The sequence below is a fragment of the Aedes aegypti genome, chromosome 2 (genome assembly GCF_002204515.2).
Source record: "Aedes aegypti strain LVP_AGWG chromosome 2, AaegL5.0 Primary Assembly, whole genome shotgun sequence".
NCBI lineage: Eukaryota > Metazoa > Arthropoda > Insecta > Diptera > Culicidae > Aedes > Aedes aegypti.
Genome location: NC_035108.1, coordinates 45,241,171 through 45,257,509, shown reverse-complemented (window position 1 = coordinate 45,257,509; position 16,339 = coordinate 45,241,171). Strand labels below are relative to the sequence as shown.

General features: G+C 35.4%; 1 protein-coding gene across 9 annotated transcripts in view; it reads right to left on the bottom strand.

Annotated features, from left to right (window-relative positions):
- LOC5571874 (unconventional myosin-Va) overlaps positions 1-16,045 on the bottom strand; it is an 86,788-nt gene extending 70,743 nt beyond the window's left edge. For 3 of the 9 annotated variants that reach the window (XM_021840715.1, XM_021840724.1, XM_021840723.1), the window contains exons 1-2: positions 15,645-16,045; positions 11,022-11,569 (exon numbers count right to left, since the gene is read on the bottom strand). In XM_021840715.1, the coding sequence (XP_021696407.1) occupies positions 11,022-11,048 (27 nt within the window). In that variant the 5' untranslated portion in view covers positions 11,049-11,569; positions 15,645-16,045. The other 6 variants (XM_021840719.1, XM_021840720.1, XM_021840721.1 and 3 more) reach the window with 6 other exon arrangements.
- Between the last annotated feature and the right edge of the window lie 294 nt (positions 16,046-16,339).

The window sequence follows — 16,339 nt, the reverse complement described above, 5'->3', positions numbered from 1 at the left end:
TTATGAAATCAAATGTAAGTTACTTTTTTAATTTTTAGCGAAGAAAAGTGTAAATTGACATGAAATTATGAAGTACGAAATATGCATGGAACCACGAATGAAATTCATGAAATCATATGTACTACATATTTATGGATTTAGTTACCGGTCATTTATTATTCTTATTTCTGAAATGTTGCAATTTCATCTTAGAAAAAATACAGTTCATGAAAAAATGAGCCCTGTCGTTTATTATTCCGATTTTGTTGTGAAAACTGGCAAGTTGAGTCATGAAATCATGAAGCAGGATCTGGAATCATGAACTCATTTCATGGAAACAAACATTATACGTCAATTAAGATTCCAGGTTATATTTGTCACAGGTAAACAAATAACATGAAGATTGTAATCGTTCCGGCTTTTGTGCCTATTGTTTTGGAATAAACCGCCCGAATAAAAACAAACCATTTAATGAATGGAATAAACCAATAATGTACAATATAACGTATTAGATACAATACAGTGTATTGTAATTGAATGTCGACGCCACATTATTCTTGATTGAATATACAATTCAATAACAATTTAATGTATTGTAACAGAACACGGTATTGGTATTTAATTATTTTATACGTTACAATTTTGGTCAAATTTATTTTCGTGTAAATTTTCCTGTGTAGCTTGACTGACAGAAGTAAACAAAACAAGTTCAGAGAGCAAGAAATATTGAGTGAAAAATAGTTAAAAAGTAAAAATATTTAGTCTTGTAAAAAAGTGATTTAAACCATGATTTTCTAAGGAAGAATACAACAATGGTAAAGATCTATACCTCTATATAGGAGTTGAAGCTCTTTTGCTACTGTTGACAAAAATATCCGGTAAGCTGGGGATAACCCAAAAATATACAAAATTTATTCTTTTCACCGCCAATCAAAATGCATTTTCTTGAATTGTTTGGGTATAGTAGAACAATACACAAATTGCCATTCAAAACAATACAAAAACAATATATTTCACAGTAATCTGCTAAATTTTGTTACCAATAAAAAACAATAAGTCTTATTGTTGTTCTCAAATTAATGTATGAGAAAATATCAATATTTGTATTGTTACGATACTTAACAACCCATACATTATATTGAAAAAATCCTCGTATATCATACAGTGAATCGTTAAAAACAATATATTGTACTGTAAATGTATTGTTATTTTACAAAATACTGTTTTGTATTTCCGATGTTTTTAATGGAACTGTTACAATACGTTATACTGTTTTTTTGTATTTTATTTTTTATGCGGGCGTGTCGAATTATTCTTTGGGCATATAGTCACAGCGTTAGCTCTTTACCCAGGGGTGACAAATTGTCAACCGCGACAGAAACAAGATTAATAAAGCGTGAAAAACATTCCAAAAATTTCAACCGTAACGAGTGTCACCAAGAAAGCCACATCCCTGTTGGAGATCCGCGAACATCTGGTGCTTAGGTTTCTACGGAAAATGTTATTTCAAACATCAATTATCGCATAACTTGTGATCTCGCCCTAAAAGCCATTGGTAACCGAGTTTGTAGCTATTCGTTTCCAAGTAATTGAAAGGACCAGGATGAAACCACCACTGGGAGATAGAGGAGGATCTTCTCTTCATCGTAGCCATTATTGAATAACGTGTAAATCCATTCGATTGCTCGGTAACATCAAGCTACACACTCGGTTACCAATGGCTTTTAGGGGTGAGATCTCAAGTTTATGCGATAATTGAAGTGGCAAATCGTTCCTGAACTTACAAAATGCTGATTGATAGTTTGGCGATGATATAGTCATTTACGATGGTGTCACTATTTTGCTGACGTAGAAAGTGTAGCTCGAACATTTTGCTTGAGTGAGCCGTTCTATTGTAAGAGGTGGAGAAACGTATCACATTCGAGTTAAAACATCCAACGAGCTTATCAAGCAAAATCTTCGCTTAACGTTGAAAGCTTGCAAGTACATTTTGGAACATCCAACGGCACCGGTAGATTAATTGAGTCGTGAAACAATTTGTAAATTCTCGGAAATGGCGCCAAGAATTCCACCGAAAAATGACAAAGTTCCGAAAAGCACGGTTTCCAATTAATCCTTTTTCGCAAACATTTTTTTTTTATTTCACTTGAAAACACCACAGAATAATCATACTTAGTTTTATGACTTGTTCATGATATCATGATACATAAAAAAAATGATTTCATGCCTTTTTGTTCATCAAATCGGTAACGGATTTTTTTCCGTGGAACAAATAACACTTGACTGTTCCACATTATCAAAAAGTTCTTGGCTTTTAAATTACATTTAGTAGCTCGACTAACATCCAGTCCAAATTTCAGATAACTTCACGAAGCCCACCAAAGTTATGTCAATCGACAGATTACGAGTATTTGAATAATTTGTGGCTTCGAATAACGCAAGACAAACCATTTAATTCACTTACTTGCTTGTATCTCTGTTAATAATCAACCAATTTAAGTGCTCAAAGTAATGAAAACGACTGAATTAATAAATTTCGATGAGCACTCTGGGAAATCACTTTGAATAAATAATGGAATTTTAGTAAAGAGTAGTGTTTGGTCCATCCATCACTTGCTTCAGCGAGAGCGAGCGATGGGACTGGAAGTCTACAGCAGTAATCGGAAGGAAGCCTACAGAAGCAATGCGTAATCGAGTAATATTGCAAATTCGGTTAGGCGTGAGTATGTCATGGATCACATCACCATTCAAAGGTGACTCCCAGATCGTTACCTTATCCCAGTAACCCAATATCCTTTCCATGATAATTGTGGAGGTGCAGAAGATTCTTCGATCTCTAATAACAATGGTTGTCTAACTAACATTCCTAACCTACCCCGATGACCGTAAGAACGTGGCCAGCGCCGTTAGATACTTTTGAATTTTGAGCTCTCGATTTGTACACATTGAGGGTAGTGAGCTAATCCCAAGCCCCATTCATTAAGTCTATGTGCAATTTGGATCGTTCTGGTCAATCACGCAGAAGCAACTACGAATTTAACAGTCATCTATGCTCATGCTCATGGTATTTCTCAATTCTAGTATGTGACCAGGAATTTCCGGTAGAAATGTACCAATTTCAATAGAAATTCTCGTTAAACTTTAAGGACCAATGTAACAAAGAGAGTTTATCTTCCCTCTGCAGTAGTTGTAGTGTGTTCAACACTGTCGGTGAAATTGCTGAAATTACAATATACATTATAAGATTTTTAGAGAAACCTGGCATTTTAATAGGATTTCGGGGACGGACCTGGTGTAGTGGTTAGAATACACGCCTCTCACGCCGAGGACCTGGGATCGAATCTCATCCCCGAGATAGTCACGGACAAAAAAGATGTAGTGACGACTTCCTTCGGAAGGTAAGTAAAGCCGTTGGTCCCGAGATGAACTAGCCCAGGGCTAAAAACCTCGTTAATAAAGATAGAAAAAAAATAATAGGATTCCGAAAGAAACTCTCGATAATTTTCTTTTTTGGGCTCTAAGATTTCAATTGAAGGTTTGGTATTGAAAAATGCATCCACCTAGATATTGCAAGAAATTTTGAAACTCCAAATGTAATTCTGACATTTCAACGAAAATTATGGGATTGTGGTGGAAATTGTGATTCTTCTTCTTCTTTCTGGCTATACGTCTCAACTGGGACAAAGCCTGCTACTCAGATTAGTGTTCTTATGAGCACTTCCACAGTTATTAACTGAGAGCTTTCTTTGCCGATTGACATTTTTTGCATGTGTATATCGTATGGCAGGTACGAAAATACTCTATGCCCTGGGAATCGAAAAAAAATTCCTTTATGAAAAGATCATGTGATTCTATAGTGCCTGTTGTAAAATTTCGGTGGGAATGCTGTAATTTCAAAGACATCTTTGAACTTGAAGTATTCTGTGATTCTACGTGTTTTGAATGGAACCTAAGATTTTAAAGGAAATTCTGCGAACCAAATAGGAATCCTGGTGCTCAAGTAAGTGTACTTTTTTTCCAGTATGGCCCATAAAAAATGGGATGTATTCCTATTGTGCGCGTTATTTTTTGTTTTTGTAGAATTTGTAGTTTATAGTTACTGTAGGACATAAAATATTCTACCAGAATCATGCTTTTGGTGTCTTATGGGTTTAATGTGGCTTCGTAATCCGTCACAGTTCAATAAAAAGTTATTATTCTAGGTTTGAAAAAACAACTAAGATGAACACCGGTTCATAGTTTTTAAGCGCGACAAAGCCGCATATCACGCTCAAATGAACCCTCAATAGCGGTTCTTCAAAATATGTAGTTTATGCTGAAATATGTTTATATATTCACACTCTAGATATAAATCCTTTCTAACGATATGATATTTATACAGGCGAATGTTCGAGACAAGGCCTGTAAAGAAACGTTGACGCTTAAAACTATTCCATTAGAGAGATATTGAACTGCAGGATAAAATTAGAAGGTATTATTCCAAATCCTCTCATGTAAGGGGAAAATGATAAATAAAATCAAGTCCAAAACTAAAAACAGAGTCTATAGAGATTAACAAATCAAATAATAAATAAAATGTGTGATGCGCTTCTATTTTCCAAATAAAAATAGAATAGCACATGATACATGGAACATAATAGGATTGTCGCATTTTTTATGGGCCATACTAAATGGGAGTTCTGTGGAAGAAGTAGATGCCATTTATGAGGGAATTATTGAATTCCGATGTGATTTTAATATAATTTCTGGAATTTTGAAAGCCAGCCTAGGATTTTGATAGAAACTTCTGGATTTCCAATGGGTTCTTGATTTCTTTAGAAATTTTTCAGTAGAAAATCTGAGAATTATCCAGAATTATGGTTTTATAGTAGGTATTGGGAGATTTCGGTGAAAATGCCAGAGTTTCAATAAGTGTGATTTAGGTACTACTGGCTGAAACTACTAGTATTCTGATAGAAACTTGAGGAATATCAGGAGCAATTGGAAAAAGGGAAAAAATACTGGTTGCATTCATGAAACTATTGACCCAACAACTAGTATTGTCTTCTTTTTTCAAAAGCTCCTGAGATTCCTCAAAAATTCGCCCTGAAATTTTTCGAAGAAGTATCTAATAATTGTTTTACATATTTTGAAGATACATCCAAGAAGTTCTCTAATGATAACCCCACGAATTATCGCATAGATTCCACCTAGGCTTGCTTCACAAATTTCTGTGAAAAATCCATAGATTCCGTCTGGAAATTGTCAAGAATATTCCAGGTAATATTTCAAAGAAAATTATAACTGAATATCTAATGAAACTACTTGTACTACTGCATTTGGAAGCACCTGATGGATTCCTTCACGAAAGAACCCCTTTGAAGATCCGTAAAAAAATCCTAGAGCTGGAGAAAGTTTCGGAAAGATTTTTACAGAATCCTGATCAGAATTTTCAGAGAATTTGAAGACAGTGAAGTATGAGTGAAGTATGTTTCTTTAAACATCACTGGCTATTGAGATGAATAGGGAAAAGTCCTGTATGACCGGACAGCCGCTATGCCCAGACACTCGACATTTTTTTGAAACCAACAGCAATGTTAGAACTAAACGTCATAATACAATACCTTTTTGGTAGTTATTAGTTAATGTTAGCATTGAACAGAGGCGTCGCGTCCGCATGTGCAACATGTGCACTGCACAGGTGGCATCTCGTTCATCCTGACCGCCAACAATATGTATAACTTATCAATGCCAATTTATTAATAAATTCACCTAACAAAATATAGCCCTTTACAAGTATCACTATTATCAATAGTTTGATAAATAATTTACATTCATCAAAATAGTTGTTAAAATTTTGCTTTGCAAATGAAATGAAATAGGCATTTTCGTGCCACCCACGATCTGAGAACTATTCTTTTGCTCACGCACAGCGCGAAGCATGCTGCGCAACACTTTATCCCACGCTACACATTGCTGGCTGGGGCGATGAAACCCAACGAGTGCACTTTCATCGGTAAACGGGCTGCCCGGTATCGTACACGCAATGCTGCCAGAGAGCTTTTTGAACTACAAATGCCAGTGTGTGAGTAGCCAAAGCGTCAATTCCGACCAGTGCACATCTTGTTACAGCAACCAAGTCGACCAGTGTGAGAGTGCAGAAGGGCATGAAAAGAGAGAAAATCAATCCACGAGAGAGATTCATTTTGCTTGCTCTCTTTTGGAATTCGCGCCGTCAGCAATCAGGATCACCATGCTTGTGGTGTGAAGCGCGGGTGTGTCTCAGGCAGCGGAAGGTGGATTATTTTTTAGTTGACTTTCAGTAATCAAACCTCGCTTTTCGCATCCTGCGCAGTAGTTTTTGCAATAATTAATCGTAGAATGGACGCCCCACCCCCAGCGCCATCGTCGTCACCACGCTTGTTCTATATGTAACACAAGCGAGTATTTTACACGATGCGAACTGTTTTGGTTCAATTCTATGTGAAGATATACATGACCATGGTGACCATAGATAGTCACAGTTTTAAATTGCATGATTAGTTTGAAACCAGTGCTGTTGAAATTGGCACTACTTCTTCAGGATTCATCATTGAATGATGACTGATTATTGGGTTATTTTGCGATGACAAATTTACCAGTTTTTATTGACTGCTTAACCCTTTCCTTCCCATGGTAGCACAGGTGATCCACCACTTTGCGTACGTCGTATAAAAATGTACAAGTTAGATCATATCCATTTTTTCACCACATGTCCACATATGTTTCATGAAATAATGTACGAAGTTTCATCAAAAATAATCACTTGAATTTTTAGTTAAAGCACAATAACCGAAATAAAGTCAGCATTTTTTCCAATTTAAATGAAGTGGATTTTCCAACTTCTATATTTAGAAATATAAACATGATTTTCACCAAACAAAAATAAAAACAAGCTCAATTGAATTATTTTTCCAAGATTCAGTTTTTAGAATATTCTTTACACAAAACTATTGATTTTGCGGAAAATTAGGTGGATCACTGGTGATCCATTGGGAATAAAACGACATTTTCGTCAATTCTATTCTAACCTCTCTTTTTGAAAACAAAACTATCACCATGTCTTGGAAAATGATTTTAAGTTGAAAAGGAAATTGTAAGACGCTGAGGACGATCAACAAACTAACATACTCAGCAACAACTATAATCACGGTATGACGGAGTAGAACATTGGCCCGTTGAATACCGTTCTTTGCAAATATCAATGATCATTCAGTTTATTAAAATGCACTAAGTGTGATGTTTACTTGTGTCTCAAAAAAGACAAAAACTTCTTCCCAGCTTTTTATTTTCCTCTAGAATTGACGAGAGGTGTGCAAAACATACTGTATGAGTAAATGAAAAAAATGTATGAGTAAAAACAATAACATGGAAAAAAATATTGATGCCTCTGTCTTACCCTAGTTGCAGTCATCTTCCCAATGGATCACAGGTGATCCATCACAAAAAATATTTTTCTCAGTTCTATTAATTTTTTCGAGTAAAACTTTACATCTTTTGTTCTGGTGATTTATCTATATATCACATTTTATATTTTTAAACTACGAAAAACCTCGTGGGAAAGAAAGGGTTAACAAGAAACTTGCGACGACTGACGCGCCCCCATTATTCATATAACGGTGGGTTTAGAATTAAACTGGAGGTGATGATTTTGCATTTTGGAAGAAAACATCACCTCCAAACACTAGCGATTTTGCGGTGGGATTTTGACGTTTGATCACGAATAAATGGATCATTGAAGGTAACTCTTTCGGTACTCACCGCATCAAAACAGTGGCGCTACCGTATATGGAATTTAACATTGTGACAGCATCGCTGTTATGTCAAACACACAAGACTACGGTGGCGCTATCTGTTCTTTTCATTGCGGCCGTTTTGATTATTTTAATGATCCATTGACCGAAAGCGCACTTTTTTCTTGTTTAGAACGATATTATACGATATTATCGACATCTTATTTTTGATATTCTGAATGATCAAAAAGATTTCAAGCTCAATGATATCTCATCCCGACAGCTCGTCCTGTAGTAAAATTTGCGAAGGGGGATTAACAGTTTCAGGGCATGGAAAATGTTGAAACAGGATTCTAGTTAACGAAGATTTAGAATATATAAATTGGATACCGTAAATTCGGGTGAAATTGATCAGTAGGGTGAAATTGATCACTGTGTCACACGATTTTATTTCCCTCTAATAGAGCACAGAAATCAATGTAACCTACGTAAATGAACGTTGTTTGCGTAAACTATTGTCGAATTGCATGTTGTGAAGCTTTTTGTGTTAAGGAATATTTATTTCTATGAAAATAATTGAAAATTCCATAATCGTATTCTGTGTGGTATTGGCAGACATCAATAAACTTATAGTTTTAAACAAGGACTTGGACATGGTGTCAACCTGAAAATTTGTAAGGATGCTTTAAATATATCCCCAAAACGAATTTTATCATCAAAATTCGTACCAATTTGTTCATTTTCTTGTAATAATTGAATGTTTTTATTGATATCAGAAGATTCCTACAGAAATTGCCTACATTTAGGCGTTTTCTGCGGTATTGGTGAAAATTAATTGTTTATTATTTTCATAAATTATGCATTGTTAAGAATTTGGCAAGCATATTTGGATTCAGGAGGCTCAAATTAAATAAGTAAAGTTGTTTTCAAAACTAACAATAATGGTTTTCACAGGTGATCAATTTCACCCCGAAATGGAATTCCTTGATTTTTTATTTTAGAGACGATTTTCAGCACTAAAATCACAACTGTATGAAAATGTGAGTATATAAATCAATGAGGCTCACTGTCGTACTTGTTTTCCTGCATTAAGTTGTTTGGAATTGGCAACATCATAGAAAACAGACATGGAAAACAGTGAAAAGTGATCAATTTCACCCGAAATTACGGTACCCATATACAACTCTATTGATAAATTCAACTAAAGAGCTTGATTACTAAATAAAATATAAAATATTTAATTCTATTGAAAAGCTTAGAAAAACACATATTCGAGAATGGTGATTACGCTCTTTATAGTAAAAAACATAGCATGTCAGTGGAGCATACATATTGCAAAAAAGAGATAAAGTTAAGTAAGCAGTGCACAGGTGGATAATTAGGTCACGCGACGCCTCTGGCATTGAATCTTTAGAGTAGTTATATTCAAACACCACAAATGCCGTTTCTGCCTTCACAGATTATGCAATTGAGTCGAAGTTTTTAGCCTGATTTTGGACTACATAAATTGCAGTGCGTCTGTCGATAAAACTGCTTAAAACAGCACCCAACTGATATGATGCATGAAAAACACGTGCTAGAACTTCATACAAACAATATTTGTTTGTATAGGGTTTTGTTCTACTTCGTCGTAAGCGCTACGATTCGTCGTATCAAACTTTAAATGCTCCACTACGGCGGATATCCAAACTTACCTGCAACATAGATTCATTATCCAAGTGTAATTTTGTGAAAGCTGTTATGGTTTGTACACTTGTACACCAAAAATGCAATAAAACTACTGTATTTCGGTAAATAACTTCAGCTCAATTATCCACTTTTCACTTTTTCACCGAAATCGCATGGACGAACACGATTTGAGAGAAATGCTTAGCGATCGACTGAGCCACACCACTTTCCAACACAAATTTCTTCCCGCCCCCGTGGGTGACTTACTTCGCCGGGCACTTATTTTCACTATGGAAAACCTTCGTACTTCTTCACTGAAGGATTTCATTGCAATCACACGCCGTAAAACTTCAATAAATCAGCAAATTTTACGAAATTTCCTCAACCGCCGCGTATAATTGAGAATGTAAACAAAGTTCAATCCGTCGTACTGAGAAAAAAAAGCTTGTGCGCATCAATGTGTGCGCGACGCTCGACGTAAAAATACGATTCCTTTGATTGTGTTGTTTTCGCTGTACTGTGGGCAAATGCCATAATTGTACGGTCAAAAGGAATTGTGTTCATATATTTGGGCTGAATTTTGATGACGAACAATTAATTTTTAAGGAAATTAGTATATTCCATCATGCTGGTGGAATGGAGAGAGATGCCCGTAGATCTATATATTCTAGTAAAACATTTTATTATAGCGTTGATATGTTGTGTTTTAACCATTCAATACACACAGTGAGCCGTGAGTTGTGAAACGAATCTGGAAACTGATTGCGACGGAGTTGAAAACGATACGACGGACTGAGAATACGGTAAGATGCATTTTCTTTGCATTATTTCCAAAAAGAGATCAAGATTTATCAAAATGTTATTGTACAATGCTAAAGCCGTTTTAAGAAAGAATTGTTTGGCATCGGTTTGTATCAGCATCATTCACTGCAATACTGGGAAAATTGCAGCTCTCACTGATCAATGCTTAATACGATGGATACTGGCACATCACCCTATCCATGATATCCATTAAGAAGTATACTTATGCGAGCTTAAAGAATTTAGTGTTCGGTCATAGAACTCAAAATAATTCATCACACAAATGATAGCTTTAAAAACTCAAGTTTGAAGACTTTAAATGTCACTTTCTCGCTTGTTCAATCGTAGAACAACAAAATTACCGCCAATTTGAATTACAATTCTAAACAAGAAGTGTCCAAACATACAGTTTGATTTTACAAAAATATCCTGCAAGAAGTAGAAAAATGTCATACATTTAGGAATGAAGTCTAAACACATTCAAAAACTAACAAAATAAAATTTGTCTCATTATCGATTTGCGATACCTTCATCGACTATGCTCCACTTTACGAAACCAGCGCGCTCAATTCCGACGTTTGCTATCACGCTATTTCAGGAAAACCCCTAATTTTCGCTTGTTGATTTTTCCTCGGCTTTCCATCACTGTATCAAAAACAAATCTCCCGCAGAATTGGCGCAATTCTCGCCCTAACTCTTCCACATGCTTTCCTTCCCTTATAGCGTTAAAGCGCTCAGCTCGTTTCGCATCGCACTCGCAGACAGTCGAGTGACGAAATACCCCCCCATAGCCTAAAGAAGGTTCCACGTATTTACACTTACCTTCACATAAAGCTCCGTTGATGACATGTTTTTTGCGGCGTTGTTCCGTTCCTGCTTCGCTGTTGCTCTTGTTGGGCTCTTTCTTGGCTCTTTTGCAACTACACTACTTCCGAAATTCCGCTAATTGGAGAAACTTTTCTGCTGTTCGGTCACGGTGGCCCCAAAAACAGAAGATGCTCTAGGGAATTGGCAAAGCACGCCAAACACTTTCGAGGGGGGGTCTTCACTTCACTTCACTTCACGGTGTATGCACTAATGCCCCGTGGCGGGATTCAATTTTCGCCACATTTTCAATTAGGTATCTTAAGCAGATTCGCAGATTGAGTTGGAGCTATGGAAGCGTGAGGTCACAAAAAATCACCTTTAAACTACGGTGGCCCCTTTCACAGCAAGGTGCCTATCGCAGGCTTCTTCGCCAGGTCACTCACACACCAGAAACCGCTCCCCTTTCTTCACACACTCGGAGCAACAATAAGACCAAGAACAACGATTATTCCAGTTCCAGCTCAGCAGCAGCACTTTGGTTGCAAGTGGCGAACACGGTGTGTCTGGAATTGGTATTAACAGAAACAAATGTCTACACATTTGGCACCCACCACTCGAATGTTATAGTATTCGAGCATCATCTCCAAGAATTTGAATATATTTCAACGAGGTAATCAAAAGTTTGCGTGATTTGAGGGTTTTGGGCTATTTTAAAGAAGATGATATATTGAAACCAAACCTCGATTTTTTACCAGCAAGTGACCAATCAATCAAAATTTAATTTTCAGCACAAAATTTTGTCTGATTCTCTTTGTACTCTAGAAAATCGTATCAAATGGACACCTTGAATATGATATATAGATTTTTTGTTTAATAATGGAATCGTAATCAATTTTCTGTGCATCGTTCAACTACTATTCTACAATGCTACGAAAATATAAGATCTAACCAAATGCTTCCGGTTGAAGAACTGAATAGTTTTAAGTAAATGAAAAGTCCTCATTTTTATGAACAAATTGTTATTGGTATCCATCACTATTCTACTGAAGAAAGATAATAATATTCCACCAATCTCTGGCACTAATTCGCTCTAGTGATTTATACATTGAAGGTTAAATTTGCTGAATTATCACCTTTTTACTCCCTGAAAAAAGTAAAATAAAAAACGTGTTCAAAATTGGTTTAGATTACTGAAGAAACTATAGTTGTATGATAGAGAGCTAAATCGGAAGTTTTAGCTGCATTCGAAGGAATAAATTTTAATCATTATGATTGTTTTATTGGAAAATCTCTATTTTCTAAAACAAAATTACGCATATTTGCAAATCTACAGCAGTTTTTAAACGTTTTCTTCAAATATTTCAATAGGTAATCTATGAAAAACATATAATACTAATAATACATGGAAAATTGATTCGATTTCGATACAGCAATATTGCTACTTTTGATGATTTTTATTATTTTCTGAAAATATTCGTGTGAAATATAATTACTTCAAATACAACGTGGGAACTAAATTTGAAGACGTAGATTATTTTTCATATTTATCAGTGCTTGCGCCAGGACGTACTTTAAACCTAAAAATTCTATTCATTTCAGTTCCCTTTTTATTTAAAATATTTTTTTTTTCAAAAAAAATCGATGGAATTGTTTTTATGATATCTGGAAAACTGTTGCTACAAAAATAACTATATGTATTTTTAAGGAGGCTTCGTATTTATGATGCTTTCGAAGAACAAACCCTTTTTGATTTTTTTCAGCTAATTTATTCAATAATAATTTGTTCAAAAAATCGACGGTTCTAAACGTTGTTCTTTATTCGTGTGAAATATAATTATGTTGGTGTCTTTTTTATTATCACATCGTACAATTAGAAATCGAACGATGTATATAAAAACGAATGCGATTTTATTGATAAACTAAAAAGATATAGCATGCACAGGGTGTCTACTTTACAAAATAAATAGTCCTTAATACCGCTATGTATTTTTCCATACTTTTATTTTTAATTTCAGCAGAAATTTGTTCAGATATCTGTCTAAAGATTTAAAAACTACTCCAGATTTTATGTATAAATAAATATACCTATTTTATCAAGAATTTCGTTTTGGGTATCCTCAGGATTTTATTCAGCAATTCTCTTTCTGTTTCAAATAAGTCTTGACTCCGCTAGGATTTTATCCAGAACATTTTCAAATATGCAATCAGTAACTTCATCGATTTCGACATCATCCAAGACTCCCGTTCAGAACATTTTCAAATATTCAATCAGTAATGTTTCCAGAGATATCACTAAGGATTTGTTAGAAATTTTTCTAAGGATACCTTCATAGATTAACACCGAAATATTTTTTTAAGATTTCTTTAGGAATTCCTATCGTAATTTTAAAAACTTTTCAAGAAAGTCTTCAAAAATTTGACCAGGCATTTTCCAGTCATGCTTGAAACGTGAAACAAACTTTTCAGATAATAAAGAAATATTTGAAAAAAAAAAATCGTGAAGTATTTCTTAAGAAAATTATGAAGTAAAATCTGTTGAAATCATAAGTTCTAAAATCACCCTTGATGAAGTTTTGAAAGAACTCACGGTTGAGGAAGTTTTGTTTTAGGAGCTTTTCTAGATAAATTGCTAAGATAGTTAAAAAAAAGAATCAATCGAATATCTGTATAATATCCCGCAAGATTTTCTTAAGCAAATCTTTGCAAAAAATCGGACGGAATCCCTAAAGATGTTTGTGTAGGAAGATTTCCGTGAACAAAGTGCTGTTGTGTTAACTGGTGTTAAACCATAATTGAATTTCGAAGACTCCATTAAGATTTTTTTATTGATAAATTCATTAGGAAATGTTTGGAAAAATACAGGTAAAATGTTGAAGAAATTCTTGAAAAAAAATGCATAGGGACTTAATGATGAATCTACTGATGAATTCATGGAAAAGTTCGTGATCGATTTTCTTGAATAATTCCTCAAGAAATTTTTGGAGCAATTCCTGAGAGTAAGCGTGGATGAAAAGGAGTAGGATGTCTTGCCAAAAACTCCCGAAATGCATTTCATCAGCAACTCTGGAGTAAACTTTTGTGGATTTTATTGGAAGGTTTTCTGTAGGAATCTTTGGTAGATTCCCTGGAGTAACAACTGGAGAATTCGGTTGAAGAATTAGTGGAAAAACATCTGGAGGAAATCCTAGGGTAGTCTTTGGATACCAGCCGTTGTAAAGCCTTTGTATTTATAAATAGCATATATTAATATAACAAATGCATATAAATCGACTACAGTCGAAGCTTGTTATAACGGCATCGACATAGGGACGTTCGTAAGAGAGAAAATTCGTTATAGAGAATAGGTATAACATCAACATATTTTTTAAAGGACCAGAAAATGTCTCTATAAAGAGCTTTTGTCACTATAAAAGTTGTCGTTATGACTAGCTTCTACTGTAATTCAAACTACTTGGAAAAAATGGTAAGTGTAACTCCTAATTCACTCGAAGAAATCATTCTAAATTCACAGAAAAGATTGTTGCATATCATATCTTACGAGCGCTTTGGCTTTAATCGATTTACAAATTTTCAAAAACAGTTATTTTGCTCAAGGTCTAAGCAATGTTCATGAAAATTAATAATTAGCATTGCTCTTTGGATCGGCATTGCAAGTGGTAGAATTTCATACGAATTTCTTTAAATTTGAACAACATAAATGGTTTTTAATTTTGGTGATTACTGATGATTGAATGATGGCTTAAGGTTCAATACTGAATGCAAACCTGATTAGTTGCTTTACAAATTAATATTGGTGCACTGAATGGAATATTTTAAAGCATGTTATTAATCATTCGAAATCGCCCAAACCCTTCAAATCACGATTAGTTTCATTCCCCTCATAATATAGGAAGGGTGCCGGTACCAATGATTGTAGTTTACCAGCAGATTGGACTATGGCATAAAACGTACATTTTTCGATAAAAACGACATGTGTTATTTTTGGTGGATAGATCGGCTCTAGTTTAGTCGATTTTCCAAATTTCAGCTTTTTATTTTATCAAAAAGTCATATAGATAATAAGTTTACGCAAAAAACTTGCTCCCTTGCACCAGTAGTTGCCGTCGTGTTCCAGTAGTGGATCAACGGATGGAAGCAGTTTTTGAAATTGATGTATAAAAATGAAGAAAAGTCCCAGAGATGATCTTTATGCTTCATTCGAAAGATATTAGTTGCTGTTCCGAAAGAAAAATATTACACCTATGTAAAAAAAATACCAGTTTGTTCAAAATTCCTTGTATCATTCCCGAACGTCTACTACTGGAGCACTAGCGCAACTACTGGAACACGTGTACCAATAGTGGCTCAAGCGATTTTATGTTAAAAAAAAGTTTTATAAATCTTTTTATATTTTTCCCATATAGTAGAGGTTGAAATCTTTATTTTGACGCCAAAAGATCTCTGTTAAGGCTTTTCGTTAGTTTGTTATGATTTTTTATAGCTTAGGTAGTCCACTAATGGCACCGGCACCCTATGTATTTCAAATTCTATGAGATGATGAACAATTGATAGATTTTTTTGTCGTTAACAACGTTTTCAGGCACACCGTGAGAAGCCTTCACCTTCTTGTTCTTCGATTGTTATCGCACACTACACTACCTATAGCAAGCTCCCCGAATGGTATTCACAATCAGATTTTTGCAAGATAGCCAGCGACAAAACAGTAAAGATCCAAAACTTGCGTGGCTCGTAAGACGGGACAAATCGCGTAACCAGAAGCGCAAACTTCGAACGGCCACCACATGCAACTTCTCCAAAAGCAGCCAGCTGTATAGGAATCTTCTGCTGGAGGCTCTGTGATGGTTGTTGACTATGGGAACGGAATGCCTCCCAGCCGGACACTACCTACTTCACACACTCCAATCCAATCCAAATGGTACACAGTGACGTAGGTTATTGTAGGTAGGCTCCAAACCCGAGTTTGCACTGCCGGAGAAACGCGATACAAAACAAACACGTCCGCAATCCGCGTAGAGTCAACTCCAACTAAGAACGACGGGTTTCCGTTTTCGACTCGATTCGAATGAGTTGGGGCTCTCGCTGCGTTTGTGGAGCCTCTCTCTCGTCTCTCCCTATGAGCGCTCGTCGTGAGAGAAGAGAGTGGAGCAAGAGGAAAACCGCGTGTTTACGGGAAAACCTGTTGGCTAGAGTGGGATGGGGAGCCGTTGGGTGACTGTTGTTTTGAAATTGCGTTGCGATGTTTTACGGGCACTCACGTTTTGACATATCAAGACCAACAATTGAAAAGGCCTCAAGTCCAAAATGTAAACAAATCGGGTTTCTGCTGATTTAAG